Genomic DNA, 25,969 nt, shown 5'->3' on the forward strand with positions numbered 1-25,969 from the left:
CAGAAATAAAGAAAAACTTTACAAAATAACTTTAAAAAATCCCCAAGATGAAAAAGCATATATTTTCTATAAAAAATATAAAAATAAATTAACATCTTATATTAAAAAAAGTAAGGAAGAGTATTTTAAAAATAAAATATTATCTTCAGAAAATAACCATAAACAAATGTGGAAAACTGTTAATTTCGCCATAGAAAATACAAAAAAGACACAAAACATTAAGTACATTGAACATGATAAAAAAATTATAGATGCCAATATACAGCCTAAACAATGTGCAAACATACTTAATTCCTTCTTTGCAAATGTTGGGAAAAATCTTGCGAAAAATATCCATAAGCCTTCAAACCAAGAAAACCATAAAAATAAAAATATACAGAAACATAATATACTTTCAATGTTTGAAACAACAACAGAATGTGAAATCTCGAAAATAATAGAAAATATGAAAGGAGGTTCGTCTCCCGGTTTTGATTCTATTACGACACACATGTTAAAAACTATGAAACCTCACATAATAAAACCTATCACTCATTTAATAAACTTAAGTTTAACAAATGGAATTTTTCCAATGAACTACAAAACCACAATAATCTCACCTATTTACAAATCTGGAGATCCACATCAAGCAACGAACTATCGCCCAATATGTCTAATTTCTAATATAGGAAAGATCTTTGAAAAAATAGTAAAAAAACAATTGGTAAATTTTCTAGATAATAATAAAATATTACACAAAAACCAGTTTGGCTTTATAAAATCACTCAGCACACAAGATGCTATTGCTAACGTAACTTCATACATTCAAGAATCATTAGATAAAGGTAAAAAATGTGCGGGTATATTTATTGACCTTAGAAAGGCATTCGATAGCATATCCCATGAGATGCTATTAAAAAAATTGAATAATATCGGCATAAAAGGCAACGTGATTAAATGGATCACCGACTACTTAAAAAACCGTCCTCAAGTGGTAAAAATCAATCGTGTTAAAAGTGATCAAGAGATTACAAGCTTTGGAATCCCCCAAGGTACAGTGCTTGGACCAATTCTATTTACTATATATGTAAACGATATTTTTTTTCAACCTTTACATGGTCAAATCACGTCATACGCCGATGATACAGTATTAATAATAAGTGATAAGACTTGGAATAATGTGGAATTAAAGGCCACAGAAGACATCAACACGCTCAAGAATTTTTTCGACACCAATTTACTGTCACTTAATAATGAAAAGACATTTGTAATTCCATTTGCAATCCATACAAATGATATTCCTAAAAATTTTAACATTGTCATACATAATAATACTAAAATTCACAGCCAAAACTATTGCAAATCAAACTGTACAGTACTAAAAACAACAAATGAAATTAAATATCTAGGAGTAATTATTGATAAAAATCTGAAATGGAAGGAACAAATATGTCAAGTAGTTAAAAAAATTAGAAAATTAATATATATATTTTTAAGAATTAGAAACTTTCTGTCGATAAAAAATCTATATTTAATTTACTATGCCTTAGTTCAATCCACTTTACAATACGCTATTATTAGTTGGGGATCCGCGTATAAATGTAACCTTCTTCCAATTGAAATTATACAAAGAACAATTATTAAAATTATATTAAAAAAATCCTTTGACTACCCAACAGAACGCCTGTTTGAAGAATTTCAAGTACCTACATTTAAAGACCTATATATTAAAAACTCATTAATCCAAATTATAAAAGAAAAAGATAAATATCAATTTTTAAATGAAAACAGAACGCGACTTAGACATGTTTTTCTATGCCCAAAACTAAATACGTCTTTTGCACAACATCATTATACTTACCAGGGAAGAACTTTTTTCAATCGTCTACCAGAAGAAATCAGAAGCATTAATGATAAAACCCAAATACTGCTCTCTGTCAAGAGACACTTTAAAAATATTCTGAAAAAAAAACTACTGTCACTTAATTAATCTCACAAATATCCTTAGTTTTCCATAACTTTCTTTCTTTATTAAAATTTATTATATTAATATATTATCCTTCACTACTATAAAAAAAAAATACTACAGCAAACATACATTTATGTACAATGAATTATCTAAGTACTAACTAACAACAACATTTATGTACACTCCCCTTCCATACACAAGCAAATGCTTTCAATGGAAGAGTAGTAAAAAAACCCAAGATGTAAAATGAATTATGTACCATGTAAACTTATTATTAAAAATAAAAAATAATTCCAAAAAAAAAAAAAAAAATTGGTGATCCATATGATCCGATGCATTCTTACACTTTATCGCGTGAATACACATTACAGAGAGACGACCTTAATTACCCGTCTAAAAACTTTTCTATCAATGCTCTGGAAATTCATTATGTTGTTGAGTATGTACTTGATCATAATTGTGAAAATTTACATCTTGTCCCTTTAATTAACGAAACTATTGCCAAATACGTGTCTTTTGATTGGATTAATTGTAGGACCCAAAACAAAACTTGGTCGATGCAATTATTAAATTCACTGTCATCGGTAATTCTTGGTGTGCAGATATCAATAAAAAAATATGTGGTAAAGACACAAGACCGTATAATGGACCAGACTCGATGAGGATAATGACCATACTACATCATTTAAAATATTCAAAATATAAAAAGAAATTGTTCTCTTAATTATTTTATTTGTCATAATTATGGTATATTTATTTTGTATTACTTACTCAACGTCCTAATGAATGTCTTTCAACATCTCCTTTAAAATGTATGTTGTTCTTAAATATTCTTGTATTTCTTGTTCTGTGTTCTTTATTGTCTTGGGTACACATTTTAAATGTGTTTTGTGCTAATAAATTTGTTTGTGTTTCCTGTTTCTGTTATCTTAGTAAAATAAAATAAAAATACTTCACAACATGTAACAAAGTTTTTCATTGTTCTGATAAACACAGAAATCTTAACATTCAATACTGTCGTAGAAAAGCACAATCATTGTTTGAAAATGTTTTTGCTTTTAAAGTTAAGGAATTCAAATTTCAAGTAATTTCAAGCTATTCAAGACGGCCTCGGGACGACTGATTTTTACTTACAAAGCGCCGTCCTGAGAAAATGTGCCATAAGGAAAGATACTTTATAGTTCATTTTCGCAGGACCGCACTTTGTGAGTTGGAACTTTGTCGTCCTGAGAGAATCTGTTAACATTTCTAACATTTATTTTTAAAATAATATTTTAGGCTGATGAATAGCACAATATGATCTTCCCTAGGTGCCTACCCAGTTAAGATCATATTGTCTATGGCCGCGCTTTTCTTTATTGTCTCCTCTACTTTGCTGAGTGGGTTGTTTATGACTCAAATCTTGTAATGACGTCATCCGTAGACAAAATTTCTCCCTACTAAAGGCCGAAGTTATCAATCTAGTGATTGGTTTATTTATGCGTCAGGTGTCCGACTATTGTGTCTCCTTTGCTTTTGCTTCCTTAACGTATATAAGTGTTGCTCTGTCTTTCTAAAGTAATATTATATGAACCACACAATAATTGATATTGAAATGCTTTTACTTTTTTGAAGAGGATCTTCAATATCTTGCAATTGACCGCCGTGCTTCGCCTTCTATGTAAGTATGACCTTTATATATTAACTAAGTAACACTTAAACTCGTAAATTTGTGCTTGTTAATTGTAAGATTATATCGCTCAACACCTGATTGATCAGTTTAAACAGCATTCGCGATATAACACGAGAGACAAAAGAGAGTACATGAGTTTGTTAATTGTTCATTTACGGCCGCTGTCAAATATTAAAATCAAGCGATTAGTAAGTTCATCTAACCTTGACCCTGTTTGAACATCACATACGTCATTTTCGCTAATTTAAAAACAGCCAACCTTTTTTGTGGTACCATTAATTAAGTAAATTTTGAAGAAGTAAGCATTGCTTACGAAACATATTGTTTTTTTTTTGAAAAATAATTGCGGTTTTTAATAAGTGTTGATTCTTTTTAATATAAACTGTTCAATGAGAGAGTTTTTGTTACAGTCCTTTCTTATTTTTTAGCTGAGAATAATTATCATTACACAACAGGACTCTATCACAGCAGTGCCATGGATTCCAACCCAAAGAGTGTTTCCATCAAAACTGAACCATGGTCACAGGAAGAAGGGTCAGGTGAAATGGCCTATAAGGATGTTGAAATCCACCTCCCGGATGTGAAGAAGGAATCTTTGCAGTATGCCGAGTGTGTTCAGCCAACTAGTAAGTTGCATTGCATATCACAGAAGTGTTTCCGAGGCAAATAATCAGAACAGCTGCTTGTTCTTTACTTCCCCTCTTGTCGTCCATACTTTTAATTATTATAATAATAATTATATAGCGCAGTTCTGTGTTATTTCACTTCAAAATTTAACCTTTTAAATATTGCTTTACACGCAACTGATGAACTAAAAAAACGTTTAACTTATTATGCTCGCAAACAGTTCTTAATTCGTCAAATGTTGCCTCGTCATATTTTATTATTAAAGTAAATCAATCCACTCCAAAAATTCTTTACTCAAAAGAGCGAAGCGGAGTTCTGTTTTAAGTCGACCGCTGGTCATTTATATACGTCTGTAAATTTGTTTGTATTTTCCGTTTCCAATGGTGTCCATTTTAGATTCTGTCAATTGGAATAATCAATACTATGGTACCTACCTACCTGAAGAAAATTGCATAATTCCTTATTGTATATATTAAAATGACACTTAAAATAATGGTTTATATTACGTACCTACTTGCTACTCACAAATCTTCTGTTTTCAGAGGAAAATATGTTTTTGATTTATTGAATGAGAGAATTTATTGTTATTTTTGTATTGATGGACCTATGTACTATCTTTACATCTGTTTGTATAAAGAAGAGTCTGATTTTGATATCTACTGTTTTATTCCGAGATTGATGTTCCGACATTTTGCACACTTGAACTTCTAAACAAGATGAAGGCGACTATCTACAAGAGATTTTGAAAATATATCCCTATCACCTTTTCTCACCCCTGAAGAATTTTGACACTTATTCAAGAATTTTTGCACACTCGTCCAATATAAGATTTGTTTGACCATAACATTCTGTTTTGTTTTACCATGACAATTTCTATTTCCGATATGTTTTATTATTGTTATTCTTACATAAATCACATACGATTACCATATTACGGGCATGAGCCTAGTATGGTAGTTGAAAATTTATAAAATACAAAAAAGATTAAAATTAGCGTTCAAAATCCAGAAAAAACTTGAACTTGAAAGTGAAACCCGGCCGACGCTGGGTAATTCAGCTAGTATAATGAAAATTACTCAATTCCGTTGTGTTTCTCTTAATTTCTGGTTCAATGAACTCTTGATCTCATGCTTTGAATTTAAGTGTCGTTTTCAAAAGAGTTTGTTTTAATTATTCAAACAAATGGTAAAGAACATACTTATATAATTGAAATATATTAACATGAAGTTATTTTATTTTCCAAATCTGAATCATAATAGTCCATGTTTTTCACTGTATTTCACGTCTAAGCTAGTTTAATGTACCGTTTACATTAGACATAGTCTAAATAACATTTCAAAAACTTACTATCGTATCCATATTTCAGATGTAAATCGACATAATAGCCCAATCCGATTATTCATTTTTATGTGATGGGAATTTGAATTAGCTTAGCTACTACAAAGTCGGCAAGTATATTAGCAGTAGGATCTTGATTGAACTATATAAAACAATCAAGCAATAAATATAAATAATCAAGCACATAGCTCTCAGGATATATATATTAACATTTTGTTGTTGATATGTTTCAGGTAGCATTAATGTGGGGACTGTACGCATTAAGGAAAACCCAGGACCCCGAGAAGAAGATGGAGGAAGAATCCCTTATACGGAAATAGATATATACCTGCCAGATGTGAAAAAAGAATGCTTAGAACATTCTGAAAGTATTACCAAGACTGCAGGTAAAATACATTTTTTCGGTCTGAATCAGTTTTGATAATATTTGGGGATCAGGTAGTGAGGCACTAAAAATAAAAGCGTGTGGTGAAGTTCACTGTGTTTTATTGATGAGTCAGTGTAGCCGTAACGAGAGTTGACGCTGGACAGAAGAATATACCGGATGCTGGCTGATGATGTGCTGGTCAGGCGCGGGTCAGTGAGTCGACGCCGGGCGCTGGTGACCGGGACTCGATGAAGGTCAGGCACTGGCGAAGAACGTAGGTTCACAGGCACTCCAGTGCTGACGAGACGGCCGAAGGTGCGGCGGACCTTGTAGGCGGTTGAGCGGGAACGGCGTGACCAGTGAGGATGCTGCGTGTCCTCGTGGTGGTCATGGTTGCGTGGAAGAAGCGCTGGTCAGAGACGCTGGAACCAGGGTGCTTGTAATCCGAGCAGCGCTTGCCAGGAACGGCGATCTGGACAAGGCGCTAAGATGATGTCCCGATAGAGTCCATGGTGGTACGGGCGAAGCCGGGTACGTTGTCCTTCGCGCTAGTAAGAAGAGCGCGGTTGATCACTCGTTGAGCCTCGTAGACTGACGGCTGATAGATAACTGACTGACTGACTGACTCGCTGCGTCGGGCTTATTTATACTACACGGCTGACGGTAGCAGTAGGTAGATGGATGGCAACTAAATCCTAGGCACTCGCACAGACTGTGTGTTTCGGAAACCTTCGACAGCGTGGCAATTATGCATAGGCGGAAGACTCGAACCTTCTGACGAGTTCTCATAATGTCCCAGACTGAGTATTATTAGTATTGTCGCGAGTAGACAAGTAGGTCCCTGCATACTTTGTTTACGATGAGATGCAGGTACATAATTCGGGAGTAGGTACTAAGTAGGTCGAGCGGTTTATTATTAATTATTCAATGGATTATTCTCGACGCCACAATCTTATCGTTTCATTATAGATACCGACATAAATAAAATAATGATCCTGAAGACACATACAGAAAAACCTCTTTCATGTCTCCGTTGTAACTCCTGCTCAAACACAAATCAGATTAAACAATGCACTTACGCACCCATACTGGCGAAAAACCTTATTCATGTCTCCATTGTTACTACTCCTGCTCATAAAAAATAATTTTAAAAAGGTACTTACTCATTCTGGAGATAAAACCTTTTTTATGTTCCCATTGTAACTTCTCGTGCTCATACAAATCATTTTAAAAAGGTTCTTACACACCCAGACAGGGGACAAAGCTTATTTATGTTCCTACTGCAAAATTTTATTTTTTATAATGGATATTAAAATTTTCACAATCTTACCCATACTGGAGAAACACTTTATTCATTTTCCCATTGTAACCTATGCTCACAGAAGTCAGTTTTAACGATACACTTACGTACCCATACTGGCGAAAAACCTTCATTATGTCTCCATTGTAACTACTCCTGCTCACACAAATCACTTAAAAAAATGGATTTACTCACTCATACTGGAGAAAAACCTTTTTTTGTTATTTGTTTTTGGGGTGTAATGCCGTGTTGCGCTAACTCCTTCTTTAGCCAAAGTTGTCGGAAAAGTTGGCTAAAGAAGGCGTTAACGCAACACGGCACAACACCTCATAAACAAATAACAAAAATACTTTTGACTGCGTTAATCTTAAAACCTTGTTTATGTACTTATTCAATTTTTTATAAATTTTATACAAATAAAAAACTACTCCTGCTCACGCAAGTAAAATTTAACGACTTACTGCACCCATAACGCACCTTAACGCACCCACACTGGAAAAAAAAAACTTATTCATGTTCCAATTGTAACCACTAATGCTCATACAAGTCAGTTTTAACGATACACTTATCACACCCGCACTGGACTAATTGTTTATTTCCTTATTTGAAATTTGAAAAAAAAATCCTATAAAATATTTTATGTTTTATAGTTACTATATAATTAAGTACCATATAGGTATTTAAGTTCCTACTTACAAATCAATTTTCTGTTGATTTATTAAATTAGCTTAAATTAGAAACGTACTTTTTTACAAACTCGTATATAATACTCACACAACTAATATATCGCAGAAATTAATATTAATGCTACGATTTATCTATTATCGTTCTATTTGGTTCTTCAAGACACAATGACATTGAATTAAATACCTACTCATTATAATAATATAATTAATTGTGGAAGTAGTTATAGGAACTTAATTACATAACTGATTATCAACTGACATAATTTTGTAAAAAAACTGGAAAAGGGGAGATAAATGTCTGGTTCATAAGCAGGCATTGCGTCTCTTAACTCTGCTAGACATATTCTCCATCATTGCACAAGCAAAATTTTCCCACTACAATGAGCGGTTCAAATTTAATCTCATTTTTATTATTACTTTTTTCGACATTTCTTTTTATGTATATACACATATGTATACACTTAATTTATTATAAATAGGGGTGACATGTGAATTCAAGTTGTCATTATACTTGCCTGGTCGCTATTAATTCCTAACTAGACATAATTCCTATTATAAACAATCAAAATATTGAGTTAAATGGAAACATGTGTAATTTTTGTAGTTATTATTTATCTAATTCATTGTCAATTTGTTTCCGAAATTGTGCTTAGTGTATGCTTAGAAAAAAGAGAAAAATTAAAGTAAGGAAAAATAGAAAATTTTCACATATTTATGTATTTTAGGGTTCCATGTTAACCTAACATAATTAAAATGCAACACACTTTTAAATAGTGATTGAAAGTCATGTGACTCTTGAAGCTGGTAAAACATCAACATTACAATTACATCAATTCTTGTGCGTTTTGTGTTTGTTTTGGCTTTTTCAACAAATGTAATTCTCACACTAAACCTTGTTATTTTGTCCATTCTTTAGTAAATTAAGACTGTTTATGACACTTTAAGAATGATACTCAGAACATATGATAAATGGGCATTTAAATAAGCCTTATTTTAATGCTTTTCTTATTTTAAACACTAATTGTAATGTTCTACAGCATGGCAAATGTTAATTAATACTTCCCAATATAAAGTCGCAAAACTGAAAATTCACAACTACGGTCAACAAAACTTATTAAAAAATTTTTGCAAAAAAATATATTTGCAGTACGAAAGTATCACACCATTAACTTAATTCTGTTTTCATAGGAAATTATTGTTTTGATTTATTGAATGATGAAATTTTAAGTTTTTTGACAAAAAAGGAAAAAAATAACTTACCATCACGCCGTTTCCCCGCAGGGGTAGGCAGAGAGGACGGACCGCCAAACATCTCGGTCTTGGCACACACTTCCCTCATTCGCATTCAAACATCGTCTCATACATACTCTTCTATTATTCTGACTCTTGACATGGCCCGACTCTAGTATCTGATTCACTTGATCCTGCCATGTCTTCCTCGGGCGTCCCCGACTTCTGCAACCATTCACATTTGCATCGTATATTATCCTTGCACTCCTTTCTTCGCTCATTCGCTCTACATACCCAAACCATCTAAGCGTCCCTTTCTTGATCTTACTCATTACGCTTACATCAGCCTTGCACTCTTTGCGGATCTCCACATTCCTCACACGATCATACATGGTTTTACCACTTTTACGCCTCAGGGATCTCATTTCAACAGCATTCTATCTACTTTCATCCTTTCTTTGCCAGTTCCACGCCTCACTTCCATACATCAGGGTAGGTACCAGCACTCCATTGTGGACTGCTAACTTCGCTTCTTTGGACAATTTTGTGTTAGCGCCAACTGCGTTCAGTCCTCCATGAATGGAGTTACCTGCATTTACTCTTCTTTCAATATCTCTGTCAGCCTTCCCATATCTCGTAAACAAGCTTCCTAAATACACAAACTCATCCACCTGCTCCAAGTATTCCTCATTCACAACTACATTGCACACTGTTTTTGTACTCTCTCTTTCAAACACCATTACTTTAGACTTACTTATATTCATCATTAACTCGTTCTTATGCATGCTTCGTTCATCCTAGACACGAGAGACTGAAGATCATACATACTATTAGCAATCAGCACCGCATCATCAGCATACAACAGGCAACATACTTTCAGATTACTCAAAACCTATTTATCTTTACCTATTTTGAACCTATCTATCATATTTACATCTGTTTGTATAAATAAGAGGGTCTGATTTTGAAATCCACTGTTTAATTCCGAGACTGATAACATTTTGCACACTTAACCATTTAAACAATAAGAAAACGACTGTGTACAAGAGATTTAGAAAATTTATCCCTATCCCCTTTTCTCACCCCTTCAATTTTGAAACTTCTTGGAGAATTTCTGCACACTTGAAGTCGAATTTAAGATTAAAATAACTGTTAAAAATAATAAAAAAACTCTGCGTGAAGCCCGGCCGAGGCCAGGTACTGTATAGCGAAAAATTCGAAATTCTATTGTGTGTCTTTGTAACTCTGGTTCAATGAACTCCACAACTCCTGATTTGAATTTAAATGTCGTTTTCAAATTAAAGAGTTGTATGAATTATACAAACAAACGGTAAAGAACTTCATATGTAATTATAATAATTTAACATTAAGTTATTTTATTTTGCATTTTCTAATTTTGAATTATAATGTCCCGTCATATTGACGGTATTTCACTTCGAAGCTAGTTTACTGATATTATACATAGATAACATTTCAACAACGCACCCCGTATCCATATTTCAAATATAAATCGACATGATAAACCAAGACAATTAACTAAACTATAGAACATATTATATCGGGATGTTCTATATTAGCGCCGTCCGAGTATAAATTTAGGCACAATCAAGTTTTAAAAATAATTCACTAAAGTTTGGTAATTAAACATAACTTGATTGACTGCCGTAATATAGTACCATATTATGAATACGAACCAAATTCATTTTTAGAAAATTCATTTTATATAATATATAATGATAAAACTATACTAACAGACCTAACGATTAGACATAATAGACCCGATATAGTTTTACATGACAAAATTTTAAAAAATAACCTATTTCATTGATGTCGCTAATCCAGACTCCTGTAATATTAAAAAATCTATTTCTGAAAAAATAATAAAATACACAGATTCGGGAAATGAAAAGAATTTATCATTCTCAGACTATAAAAATATATGGAAGACTAGATTTAAGATTACAGGCGTGATGTGGAAATGCCATACTTGTTCTACTGGTAAGGAATTAGCATCATTAATCCCTTCAGCACCGGTGCATAGTCGGGAAACAAAACAACATATTATTTCTTATACAAAAGTATTAAAAATCGTTGACAGCCCTGTTTTACTAAAGCCAAATTGCGATACTTGCCCAGCTATTCCAAGTAGAATTAATTTTGAAGGCAACAATAAACTCACTACTAATTACTCTATTATAATATTTTGCTAGATTATACATGTGAAAAATCACTTTTTTATACTATTATGTTCAAATAAAATATTCTCTGTTATTATAACATTCTAGGCCTTAATAGAATTTACTTTATATTAATTACTATTCATCATATATACCTACTTCTTTTTGTATGTAATTGTTGTGTACCTTTTATTTTTGTCATAATAATAACAAACTTACGTACATTTATAATAGCAAAAAAAAAATATATATATATTTTAAATTACAAGAATATTACCTACTTTTATAAATCGCTAGAAAATGTTTTACACAACTGCCAACCGGTATGCTTCGAGTATGTTTGTAATTATGTTTTGTGTAATATTGTGACAATTATAATTGCTGAATGTACTTTAGAGTGAGCCCAAATAAGTATTTGCTGGTTGAACTCCTTTATACAATATACAATTCACTTATCGTATACTAATACCAGTGGCGGCTCTTCCTTGAGGGTCAATAGGTTTTTGACCTCCCTAAAAATTATGTAACAATTTAGATTTTAACAGCTACTAAATAATTAATTTTATTAAATTTATTTTAATATTTGCGAAGAATAGCGAATCCCATTGCCATCTAGCGTCCAAACGAGAAGCTATTGAATTTTTTGCAGATTCGCTTTACGATTCAGATTACGCTTTTAGCGCCATCTAATGTCCAAGACAAATGCAATAGTATCGCAGTTTACTTTGGTCAATTCAAGCTTTGACCACAGAACATTCTTTTATCTCATTCTTTGCCATACAGACAAAGGAGGTAAACACGCTTGTCTGGACGCTTGCTTAAAATCATACAAAATATTTTTTTAGTTAAGCTTTGGTGTTGACCGAGGTGAAACAGAAATATCCAAGATCTAGATGTTAGAGAGAGATGTCAAAAAAATCAAACGACAGTTTTGTTGTGTGATATATTGCATTGTTTAACAAGGCCAAGGCCATCTTGGATTTATCTCCGAAATCTCCGCTTTGACGTACGACGTGTTTGTTTTGTAGATTGAATAAATTAAAATGTCGAATTCGAATTCTGTAGATGCCATACTGAAAGATATCGCGAACAATTCATTAAATCACAAAAAACGTATTCAAATAAAGTCACGTGGACGGCCACAACCGGAATTGAAACTTATTTCTGTTACAAAACATAAAAATAAAGATATTAAACGATATTTTAATTCGAAAAGTTATACATTTTGTGATTGGATTTGTGGCTGTGAAAAAAGGAACTTATATTTTTGTTTTCATTGCTTACTTTTTAACTCGACTGATAAACAATGGACCGAGATAGGGGTGAGTGATTTGAAACATTTGAAGGAAAAAATAAAAAAGCATTCTATTTCTACATTGCATATAAATCATTCAATGAGTTTTGTCTTGTTAGGAACCATTGATATTCGGATTCAATTAGACAGTGCATATCGTAAATCACTCGTGGACCACAACGAAAAAGTGGATAAAAATACATATATTTTAACAAAAATTTTGAAATGCATACAGTTTTGTGGTTCTTTTGAACTGGCATTAAGGGGTCACGATGAAACAAAAGAGTCAGATAATCCAGGTATATTTCGTGGCTTGATTAACTTTATTCAGGAAATAGACATTGTATTAAAAGAACATTTAGAAAGGTCTTCCAGTTTTAAAGGTTTGTCTAAGACGATCCAAAATGATTTGTTAGATTCAATTTTAGCAGTATCTCAGGAAGAAATTAAACTAGATATACAGAAATCTGAGTACGTTGCAATTCAGGTGGATGAGACAACTGACAGCTCCACTAAAACCCAAATGGTATTTGTGATCAGATATTCAAAAGACAATGTCGTATGTGAACGTTTTTGGAAATTTGTTAATCCGCAGGCTTGCACGGCAGTTGGCTTAACTAATGAAATATTGACTCAGTTGAAGATCCTGGAAGTTCAACCGCAACAGCTGATAGCGCAATGTTACGACGGAGCAGCCGTTTTATCAGGGAAAACTGGTGGCGTTCACGTTAAAATCAAAGAAACTTTCCCCCGTGCTCACTACATTCATTGCTACGCCCACCAACTAAATCTAATTTTACAAAAAGCATGTACGATAACGACAGGTGTAAAGGTGTTTTTCGCGACCCTGCATTCATTTTCTGTATTTTTTTTCAAGATCTCCAAAGCGAATGCATTATTTAGATGAAACCGTTAAAGGTCGATTACCAAAGGCAGCTCCAACTAGGTGGTGTTTTAATGCCAAATGCGTCATTACCGTATTCACACATAAATCTGATATTTTTAACTGTTTAAATTTAATTTTGGAAAAGGAAAATGATCAAAATACTTTAAGTCAAGCACAAAATTTAATAAATAACCTGGAAGTGTTTTTCTTTATTGGTTAACATTCTTTAACAAAATAATGCCTCACTGCGAAATTTTATTTAAGCAAATGCAAAAAAGAAATTTGGATGCAATATTAATAAAAAAACATATTGGAGAATTTCAACATCACATTTTGGCCATACGAGCAGAATTGAGTTCCAACCCAGCAAATTCAATCAGTTCCGCAGAAGGCGAATGTAAGAAAAGGCGTCTTGATGAAAATAATAATTTGGTTGCGATTGAAGTTTGTGACACTATTTTAGTGGAAATGCAAAATAGGTTTAAATATGGCGATCATCTCATTTTATCGAATTTATTTAATAAAGATAATTTTGCTGAATATAATAACTGTTTTCCAACAGCACAACTAAATTTGTTGGATCACTTTGATGAAATTGATTCATCGAAGTTAAAAAATGAGTTAATAGTGTTTTACCAACGTGATGACTTACACCATGCTAACAGTGCTGCATCGCTTTTAAATTTTTTGTTGACGAATAATTTTCAGGAAATATTTTCAGAAACAATAAAAGTATTAGAATTTATTTGTGTGATACCAATGACCACAGTTGAAAGTGAGAGATGTTTTTCAACTCTTAAACGTATTAAAACATTTTTAAGAAATACAATGAGTCAAGATAGATTAAGCTCACTTGCAATGCTTAGCATTGAAAAAAAATATATTTCTAAAATAGATAATTTCTACAGCCGTGTCATTGACCATTTCGCAGAAGCCAAAGAAAGGAGGATCGATTTAAGACGAAATAAGATCCTAAAAAAATATCAGTTATGGGCGTGAACGCGCTTAAGTGGGCGAAGCCAAAAAAGTTTCACTTGCGCTCCGCGGCATCGAAACAAATATTATAATGTTTCGGGGTGTGGAGGAATGAAGTAAGTTGGGACGGGGAACACGACACGTTGAGTTGACCAAGCGCGGTCAACTCGGTTCGAAGTAAGAGCAGCGATGAAATCCACTAGATGGTACCCATGAGTAAGGTTTGAACATGAAATGCTTAATAATGGGCGTCTTTCAAACTATGTGAATAGTAATATTAAGTTGAATGTGCATGTTTTAGGTAAATTTCGATAGAAACGTTACCTATTGCAGAAGGAGCTCATGATTTTATGATTCTTATCGACTAATTCATCAAACTTGTTTGATACCATCAACCATACTGCTAGACGGTAGGCAGTAACTTATGACTCGTAACCGACGTGTTCTTCATTGACAGATGTCAAAGCAATACGGTATTCAATCACGAATCATTTTCATAATATCTGATCATAATTATATCTGAATATAATGACAAGATAAATAAAATATCAGTAATTTTCAATATTTATTATTATCGTTTACAAAAAGTTACATAAAACAAATAATTATGTAATGTAAAAAGCATAAGATGCAACTTTTTGTATAAAGGCCATAATTTATTATAATATAAGTTAGAAATAGTAAAAATAATTTTATATAAAAAACGAAAATAATTATTCAATAAACTAGCATTTCGTCGAAATCTAAATGACGCTTTCCAAATTGACGTTCTTTACATACAATATCTAAGATATGTAGAGGATCACGAACATTCATAGACCTTGTGACTCCAGGATCGATAAGCTCGACAAGAATGCAATCCATTTAAAAATTAGTTAATTTATTAAGCATTTTTTCTTTCCAGAACTTGTCACCTCGAAGTATACGCTCAACTATCTCTAAGTTAGATAATTACAATCATAAAAAGAGTCGTGCTGCGAAATTCTATTTAATACATTTAAAGAAAAAATATGTCTAATTTCGCATGTTTTTAATTATTAATGATTTTTTAATTATTTCTTGCTAAAGCAATCCCGATGAGTTACAAAACTCACTGAAAGACGGGAGGAACTTACAATACATAGGTGGGAGTTAATAATTACAATTTTACATTGATATTTTGATGTCAAAATTACAAGTTGCACATACGAAACAGTACAAAAATAGAAAAATATAATATATTTACTAATAAAACTTTTACACAAAAAATAGTTTTTACATTACAGTTATTTTACATGTCAGATTGTCGCCATAGATATCATGTCTCAGCGATCACTGTACGAGTCGGTCGAGCGTGCGAGCCCACATACAATTTAATACTTAATGACATTTTTCCTATTTACAGAATAAGGAAATCTATTTTTAAATCAATATTTAGCTTCTAAATACCTAATGTATTTTATTATAATATGTATGTTTTATTGTAACAGTTAGTTTTAATGGTTAAAATAATTTTTCTAGTCTCGGCAAAATGCACCAAATCTTCACAAGTAACAAGGAGCTTACCTTCATTTTCGACAGGGTAAATTTAGTAACTAAATAACTGTTATTACTCAGAACCGATACGCTTTTTTATTAATTAAATAAATCGATTTTAATTGACTAATGCGTTGTAAAATATCGGCATCTCGTCACAATTTTTATTAAATGATGGCAGTATGTAAAAATTCAACTTTTACGCAATATATTGAATTTTTCCTTTTTTTTAACCACTCTGCTATTTTTGTGTACTTTACAGACAGCTCAAACTGCGATCGATTCATCAACGTCGTTCTATCTCCTTTTGTATTACGGTAAGATATATGTGATTTAAGCAGTATTCGAAAGAGGAAACATTTATTTTTAAAAAAATGTTCATCTTTGCAGATTTAGCAGATTTCTGCCTAAAAACTGCTAGTAATTACTAAAATCGACGATTGAATCAATTGTACCGAGATCGTTATAATATGGACTAATAGGCAATGCTTGTAAATCTTCTACATTATGTACAGTACCAGTAGACAATGCTGCTTCTGCTTCGTTTGGAAAGATCAAATGTTCTGCGTTGACAAATAGCTTTTCAGATTCATTTGGTTGGCATTGTGTTTGTTTCGTAGTGGAAGTCAATTTACATGTCTTCGTATTTATCCTACTTTTTTTAAGTTGGCGCAATTGCATAGCTTCAACTATAAACTGAGGTTCTTTGATTGGCATATTTCGCATTAAACGGGAATCAAGGAGTTCCGGTAGTAGACAATCCATGTAAAATCTTATCAACTTTGTTTCCATACATTGTTTCCAAAATGCATCGTCCTTTCTGATATATTCTACTTTCATTGTATTTTCTTTTCCAGTCCAAAGGCCGAACAAACACTTTTCTTTGCCTGTGACACGGAGTTGTCCTTGTATTTGGTAATACCACGAGTGTTGTTTATTGATGACCAGCTGGCCTTTAATTAATTTCCAAAAAGTTAGTTTTCTTTTACGTATAGCTTCGTCTAATCGCATTTTAAATGCTGTTATTGGACATTTTACTTCTACAACCATATCCTCGGTAACGCCGTCCGGCGAAGCGCCTAAAAACGGGTACTCCAAATCAATGTACAGTCCACAAGGACTAATTGTCACATTTTCTTGAACGGACAGTTGTTGAAGAGCCACCTTTTCACTGTCGATTCCATGCCGAATGGCTGCTACATTTAACAGACTTTTTGGATTTAACAAGTTTTTCACTAGCGGTCCGCAGTTAATATCTTCCCTTCTTTTGACTACAGTTCCGAATAAGGAAGCCGTTAACATATTCCGCCTTAGTTGCAACCATTCACCAGAATCTCTCTGCAAAATGGTTTCTTTTTGGATTTTGTCCCGGTTTATAATATTTTCTCAATTCAAAAGAAATTCTTCTTTGCTCTTCTGGAAACATTCTGGTAGTATATCTGGTTGCTTGACATTGACACCATGAATTTCTTCATTTTTAGACATTTGTTGAAGAACACGATTCTTTTTCCTCATATACCGTTGTGTATTCAATACTCTTTTTTGACGTTTGGCTTCAAGAATTTTCACACGTGTGCTAGGATTATGATAAAAAGATTTTTGTAAATTGCACAGTGGGGCTCTTGTATTAAAAGAAACCACAGCACCATGGCATCGTGCCTCATAGGACTGCCTCATTGCAAAATTTATCCTCTTTCCACCTATGAACTTGGCGATTATGCCATTAAATCGTTCAACGACATTGCTATCCACATCGTGTATGAGACTGCGTGCATGTGCACCGACATCAGATGTTATCAAAACGATTCTTAGCCACAGCGGGCTTCCTTTAAGCATCTTCAATAAACTGGAGTCACCCGTCTTTTCCGCAGAACAAAAATAATTTCTACACTTGTCATGGTTTCCGAAAACGTGATAGGGTGAATTTATAATGTCTTTATGCAAATTTTCGATTTTTTTCGACAAGGGAATGTTAGAAATTTTATTGTATTTGATTGAACAGGTAACAGCCTTACGGAGAGACATAATATTACTAATGCTCAATAATTTTCTCAAATTCTTGGGATATTTTGTGTCAGTGACAAGAGAGCGTAGTTTTGTACAAAAGTTACGTAACACGTGATTTCTGCATTCGATCTTTTCCACTGTATTGTCCAAGTAAGGTCGGGCCTGCAATATTTTGGAATACGTGCTGGAGTCTCCATCTGATACTAGCCGAGCATAAATTAAGTTGTATTCTTTAATCGATTCCCTAAAACCCTCGAGAAGAATATCTGACTCCATGCCGCTTGAAGAGCCGGTGTAATTTTTAAAACATACATGCCCTTTAGGTTCAGTGGCTTTTTTTTCTGCTCGAGCGCAAATACAACAATATTTGTTACGAACTGACATAAACAATACCTTTCCAAACTTCTTTCCAATAATTGCCGCTGCTCCTGACAAAGAGGAATAGTTTGTTCGGTATGATCTCTTACCCCAGGATCCATCTGCAATCACGTCAATCATGGCGGTTCCATTTTTGTTGACTCTTCCTTCTTTTAATGCTGCATCCCTTTCTTCAGCAGCTGCCAACGCCATACAATCGATAGAAGTTTCCTGCCATTTTTCAGATACTTCTGAATGTATTTTCGTATACAGTTTTGGAGACATTGTTGGTATGTCTACTGCTGCTAAAAACTCCTCCAACTGGTACTGTCCCCCACCAATTGCCATAATCCCAGACACCGCACATCTATTAAGATCCAAAGATGCACAATCATCATCGGTCGAAAGAAAGCTTTGATAATTGCAAAAATTGCATTTTATTGTAAATTTAGAAATAAGACCAGTTCTTTTTTCGCTTACTATTCCCAAATTTCTTAGACTACATCCAAAATTTTCGCAATGTTGACTAAATATTTTGAGTTTTTTTAGAAACATATCAACGTTAACCAATCTACGGCCTTCAATCAACATCTCAGTCTTGAACGGTTGACAAACTTCCACCTAAAAGAAAAAAAAGTATATTTTCACATTACTTCTTCAGCGTAAAATGATTCATCATTCAAACATATAAAATAGAATTTTCTATTCAACTATGTTTCTCTTTATATTGCTTTTACATACCTCGTATGAAATTGGGAAGGAATCAACTTCAATATCATGAGTGCTAAGCCCGAAAGTTGAGGAATCCCAGGCGTTTGTATCTGGTGTAGTCTCTTGTACATCCTGTAAGAAGACTATTTGTTGGAAGCTTTGCATGTAAATATGTACGGTCATTATATTATATTTGGCAAAACAAACAAATGGCTGCCTTCAAGGTAAATCTGCGGTGGCTGGTTTCTACAAACTGAGCTAGTCTTGTTTTAAAATAAAGTGTTCTTACTTTAAGGTTTGGGCTGGAAACGGCATGCACGTTAGTGTCATAAGAACTAGAGCCAGCAAATAGTGAAAACTTTTCAGGTTCATTCATCTCTGGTCCGTGCTGAAAAATAATGTCAGTTTTTGTTAATTTTTTTAGAGCGCTTATTTAATCATATAAAATTAATATTATTTACTTTATATTTACAGAAATTGTGAAAAAATTACCATGTTGAGTGTCGGTATAGCGTTTAACACAATACTCGTATTTTCTTTATTATTTGCAATATTATCTGGATGAAGTCTTGCGGAATTTTTCCTAAAATGAGAAATACTTGTTAATTATTTAAACTGTCTCTATTCCCTAATTATTTAGAGATGTATTAAGACATGCCCGACAAACTTTCACCAACGATTCCTGAGCTTATTTGGTGTAAAAACTGCATTTCGGTAAAAATAAAAATATGTCACCGGAAATCAAAATTAATTTACTTCTTATACTCCAAATTCAATATGCTCAGAAGTTTATCGACTGCGTATATATCTATATATATAAAATTATTTAAGCTGACATTGTACAATTATGTTCTGTAAAAAATGTATCCCAAAGATCTACTTTTATGTGTGTATTTAAGTAGTACCTTCTCCATTCCGCTAAACATTTTCCTTGGTGCCGTAATTTTGTTCGGGATAAAACTCCTTTTGTCTTCTGTTTTCCCATATTTAACTGAAACGTAAGTATATATTAGCCAAGAGATTTATTATAAATTGGTTCAATTTTACCTTAAATTTGAAAATCATTTCAACGTAAGTAAGTGCAGTAACTTGGGGAGATAATTGCACAATTCTATCTACAACAAATGATCTAACAATCTAAACTTATACTTTTTAATATTCGAATGACTTTAGGTACTTTATAGGTGACATATGTCTAATTTTCTGTATGGAGAAAAACTTTCGATGTAGAGTTTTTGTTTTATGGAAAAAAAACTTTCGAATTTCAAAAATTTGTTTTTGGGTAATTTAACTGGTTTTGGTGGATTAGAGCTTGGATACGTATTAGAGTTAAAACACATAAATTAAATACCTATTTATTTTATGAAATTTTATTTTCTACAAAATTAGTATCAATAATTTTTTCACAAAATTGTACTGGAAACGAGATATTTACAAAAAACCAAAGCTAGTCGCGCAAAAAACTTGTTTTTTTCAAAAATATACGCACCTTTATGACTTTCTACCTCGGTACCTATTAGAGATTGAAGAAAATTGTTTTCTCAAAAGTTGTAAGTAATTTTATTTTCTACTTTAATTGTCTAGCTAATTTGGCCGAAATTTGCATTGGGAATGAGATATTTTGGAAAAACTAGATTTTGGAGCGATTTCGGCCGGTTTTTTTCAAAATGGCGGCGCGAGCACAGGTGTGCCAAGGTCGGAAATTCATATTTTACATCAGGGGACCAGTTTATAAAATATATAAAAAAAATTGGGACTACCGGAATAATTACGATCGCGAATCGTTAATTGCCCTGGAGTATTAGTAATGAAACGAACTCTTCACAAACACTTAATTGAAATATAAGAGAATACCACTCCTTAGTAAAAAACTCCTTTTATTTTACCATAATTTATTAGATATACCATTGTTACAACTAACATGACTGTATAATTAGAAATTTATGTAAAAGCCCAGTAGGGCGTAAATAAAGGAAAACGATTCTAGTGAAGGGGCCACTCTATAACATTCTGTGCCGCTGATTGCCAGCCAGCTCGCCAAGTGTCGTAAAAAACGGATTAATAGTAAAAAAGTCTACTTGGGCTAGAAATGATACATAATAACATAACGACAATACTTTAGTGTCACCTTTTTTCTCAAGTGCCTACACATTTACGCATTTAATTTTTGTTAAAATATTATATTAGGTATTTATAGCATGTCTGAGTTCTTCACAATCAGTTCCAATTTTTCCGTGCCCAAAAATTGGTGTGACTGAAAGCCAAATAATATAATTTATATGTAAAAAGAAACTACACTGTTTATAATTATTATATTTGAAATACTTTTTACGAAAAAAAATATTTAAGGTAATATTTAACTATTAAAATAAAGAAACTTAAGAATTAAAAAACTTCTACTAAATAAACTGTTTTCATATTTTTTTAACAATGTCCAAATTTATCTGAAACATAACCACTGTACACATTTTAAGAATAAACAATTGAAAAAAATATAATGTATTCTTTTATATTGGTGAAACATATACTCACTTGAGGAAGAAGTTAAATTATAAAAAACAGAAAATTTCACTAATAGATTTCAAAGTAATCGTTTGATTAAATTATAAAATACGTAAAAGAAATGACCGAAGCGACGGGCCGGGCGACACACAACCTTACAGGCCGGAACTTTGACGGCGTCTGAATCAATACGTAGTAACTCCTTGTCAACGCGCACACAAATATACTACGCATAATCCAGAGTTTTGAAGTTCTGGCGGTTGATTTTTGTGTATCTGGCCAGAAATTGAATTTTCGCGCGTGTTTTTATTTTAATTAATTCGTATGAATACATTAATAAAATCTCTAATCTTTTTTGAGGGATTCGTCGGGAAGTTACTAATTCATCGTCTAGAAAAATAAAATCTGGTACTTGCCGCTTATCTTACAACATTTTACATTTAATATAATGTACTTATCGTTTTACATAATATATTTAATGGTAAGGTCCTGTTTTTATTCATCTTAAATATAAATAACTTGCATCCCTTCGAATCCCTCGAGAAACATTTAAGATTTTAGTAATAAGCTCATCAGAAATAATTAAAATGTGAGCGTCGGGGCAAATCCCCGTTATCAGGGTATTGTGTCGCCTTAATATACAAGAAATGTTAGAGTGCTTTTTTATTATTTTTTACTATTAGAATTTAGAATTCAGAATATCAGTACATACCTACACCTACCTATCCAACGCTTTTATCTCGGTTCATAGATTTTTGTAGAATTTTTCAATTATAGGGAATTTCCAGTCATAGTAATAACAGCTCATAATAATAATAATATTAATAATAATTTTTTTCAAATATTTATGTTGAGGGATCAGTAGGATTTATCGGTCCAGTTGGGAATTCTACCGAGCCGAACCCTCTGATATGAAAATATCTAAAGTCGGTGAATATTATTTTCCCATTTGATCTCTCGTGGGTTGGCGTGTTGTTCTTGTATTGTTTTGTATTAATTATACTTATATAATGCACTTACATAGTGTGGATTGGCTAGATGATAATTTGTGGAAAAGTGTGTGGAAGGGTTTAGTTTTCCTAGAAGAGGAAGATTTTACCCGGCCATAAAATCGAAAGAATACAAATAAAGATGTAGAAAAACATAATTAATAATATGAACATTAAAGTTTAAAGTTATGTGTTAATAATAAGTAATAAAATAAAGAACATTAATTATAACTATATTGTGCTACCGGCTTCGGAATAGGTGAGTACCGACAAATTAATTATATGTACCTAGGTATTGACTTTTTATAATATTCCCTACGCATTAACTCTAAAGGTATGTATGTACATACTACGCTACGCATAACGATATCTGGACTACTTAGCAAGCATTCATTTTCTAAGAAATAGATATTTCAGAATCACACTGACCACACGTTGCGGTCAGTGGCGTAGCTAGGTAACCAAGGGCCCTGGGGCAAATTAAAAAATGGGGCCCCACTGCTATGTAAACTGATTAGGTTTTATCAAATAAAAATATGAAATATACAAACACTTTAAAAATGCTAAGCTACTTAAGCTCTTTTTTGTGCACTGCAGACTGCAGGGCGGGTAATAAAAATATTAAACAGTAACAACATAAATTACAATTAATACTTGGTGTAGGTTTGGCTAATTAAACGAAATAGAGAAGATTCAAGGGTTTATTATATAAAGGTCGGGCCTACCAACTGACTAAATAACAATTATATTTACATTTTTTTCCTAGCTTTAGTTTTCGCAAAAGTATCAATGACTTCGTTTAAATCCAGGCTTGATGCGGTTTTGTTTTCAATTGCTATTAGCGATAAATGTCGGAGTCGAGTTTGGCCCATCTTATTTCTTAAATAATTTTTTATTATTTTTTTAAATGACCTTTCAGCTGTTGCAGAAGTGACAGGAATTGTAAAGAATAATTACATTAGCACTCCATATTTGCTCATTATTTCCTTACATAATTGGTGAACAGTCCATGCTTGAGTTAGTTGAGGTAAAACTAGATGGTAAATATTAATAAATTGAAGTGAAAAACTAGGGCCTATTATATCTGAATATTTTCTTTGGAATTCGTCACACTTTTGTAATAAAGTTGCTTCATGAACATCTAATAAAAATGTTGGTGTTAGAAAATCGAATATATGACAGACTGCACTCATACCAATAAAACGTGTATCTAATTGCGATATTACTGTGTCTAGTACATTATTGAAAATCTCAATTTTAAATATTTTTTCTCGGTTTGGAAATCGGTGATCAGAAGCTAATTCACCAAAATGTTTTTTTAACTTTTCTTTGCCTTTTTTCTTGAAAATGGGTATCAATACCATATTTTCTTGCAGTTTCACTGGCTTTGCACTTGAATAATTCGAAATCATTTCTATAAATTTGCAACTTTGCTTTATTCTCTGCTAAAATTTTACTCGCCGCGCCCAAATTGATATCGCATTTTTGTAAAGTTTTGGAAGCATAATTGATGTCGTTCAATACACTGTGCATGAATTCGCAAAGCAACACGAACTCGACATTTAGCATTTTTTGTTTTAATACTCTCTGCTTCACTACGCTCATCTTTATTAGGACTCTTTAGAACTATTTCTGATAATGCTTTGATAATATCAAAATAACGAAGTTTTATTGCAGATATCGTATTGACCCTACTGGACCATCTAGTCGGATTTAGTTTTTAAATGTAGAGGTCTGTGGTTCCTCCAAACCCTCCGCTCCTATGTGTGTCATGCAAACATCATCCACGTTCACATGATCGGCGGCGGAGGTATCTCCAACTGCAATAATTGTCGAATGTTCTTCAGCAGGCTTCTCAACCAACACTGCAGTTACCACATTATTTGAGTCACTATCAATAGAAATATTTTGGCCAGATGTACTTGCAGAAGGCTGACTAAAAAATTTTGGGCAATTTTTGTTTACTATCTTCTCTTTCTTAGCGTTGTTTGCGTTTAAATGCACCACTGGGTTTCTTCTTTTTATCCATATCTTAATACGCTACAAGTGTCGTTGGAAAATTACGCACATATCACTATTCCAACACTGCCAACCTATACAGAAAGAATTTAGGGGAATTCCCTAGGCATTCCTTTTGAATTTCTCTCAACTGAGTTGTCATGATTAAAGTGGGGTTGCAAGTTGCAGCCTGTCATATTTATTTTGAAAATGGGAAAAATTTCCAAAAGTTCAGTTCGATCGAGATTTCAGGTAAGGATTCGAGGGCCCCCTGAGCTTGAGGGCCCCGGGGCACTGCCCCGCGTAGCCCCTAGGTAGCTACGCCGCTGGTCGCGATGCCTGTGGCCAGTGTGATTCTAAAGCATATATTTCCATAGAAAATGTATGGTTGCTAAGCAGTCCAGATATCGTAATGCGTAGCATAGCGTACGTACGGCGACCCAGTGTGTATCTACCTTTATTCATTTTTTCGATTGACCTTCCACTTTTGGATCCCTAGAGCCGCCTCTGACTAATACCTACCTGTGTTGTGCCTACTTATGTCTTTCATGCTCAGCTTATTATTTTATTTACTATGTTATACTTTTTATGATGCTATATACTTGTTATAATGCTACATATTTGATTTACCTTGCATGTAAAAGCCGTCAAGGCGAGAACAAACAAATAAATTTTGTCATGTATCACATTTAGCCATTCACATGTAATTTGGTAATTGTTAACATACCTACTAGTTTATTTCTCTTTTATTGCAATGAATTAACTCTACCTTAACTTATCTATTCACCTACCTACCTTACATATTATGTTTCCTTTTATTTTTATTTTTAAAGTCTATCCTTTTCCATTCAAAAATGTTTCTGTATGTTATGTTATGTAAAAGCTTGTTATGTAAAAAACTTCTTATGTAAAAGCCCACCAGGGCGTTGAAATTAATAATAATAAATCATCATAAACACCTCATACCTCGATTAATGCCAGGTCTTATACAAACCCAGTATTCATGCAACTATAACTACACTAGTAGATATTTCTTTTAATTATGTATTGTTTAACTGCACTTCTATTAACAACTGTATCACTTGTAACAATATTTTTGTGTACACATTACTTGTTCTGTAATCACTTTATTGTAAATGCCATTTTATGGCGTTTAAATAAATAAATAACCATTTGGTTTTTCGTCTACCGGCATTATACCTACCTCTCTCATTCAAAATTTAGGCGTATTAGATTTTTCAAAGAATTTATATATATAAAAATGAAAAAAATCTAGTCATTTTAAATACATGTAGGATTACGAAAGATTTTTTAAATATTAATGTTGAGGGATCATTAGGATTTATAGGTACAGTTAGGAGATCTACCGAGCCGAACCCTCTGATATGAA

At 32.8% G+C, this 25,969-nt stretch overlaps 1 protein-coding gene across 1 annotated transcript; it reads right to left on the reverse strand.

The window, feature by feature from the left end:
* Positions 1 to 16,851: 16,851 nt before the first annotated feature.
* Positions 16,852 to 22,056, reverse strand: LOC149414975 (uncharacterized). The gene is made up of 7 exons (XM_089642957.1): positions 21,623 to 22,056; positions 19,996 to 20,081; positions 19,583 to 19,673; positions 19,380 to 19,478; positions 19,121 to 19,222; positions 18,860 to 19,000; positions 16,852 to 16,968 (listed from the first exon to the last, which is right to left on the reverse strand). Exons 2-7 carry the CDS (start codon positions 20,073 to 20,075, stop codon positions 16,852 to 16,854), a joined length of 630 nt encoding a protein of 209 aa, XP_089499083.1. The 5' UTR covers positions 20,076 to 20,081; positions 21,623 to 22,056.
* Between the last annotated feature and the right edge of the window lie 3,913 nt (positions 22,057 to 25,969).

This window comes from Hesperophylax consimilis, chromosome 19 (genome assembly GCF_061612785.1).
Source record: "Hesperophylax consimilis isolate HC1 chromosome 19, BYU_Hcon_1.0, whole genome shotgun sequence".
Lineage (NCBI taxonomy): Eukaryota > Metazoa > Arthropoda > Insecta > Trichoptera > Limnephilidae > Hesperophylax > Hesperophylax consimilis.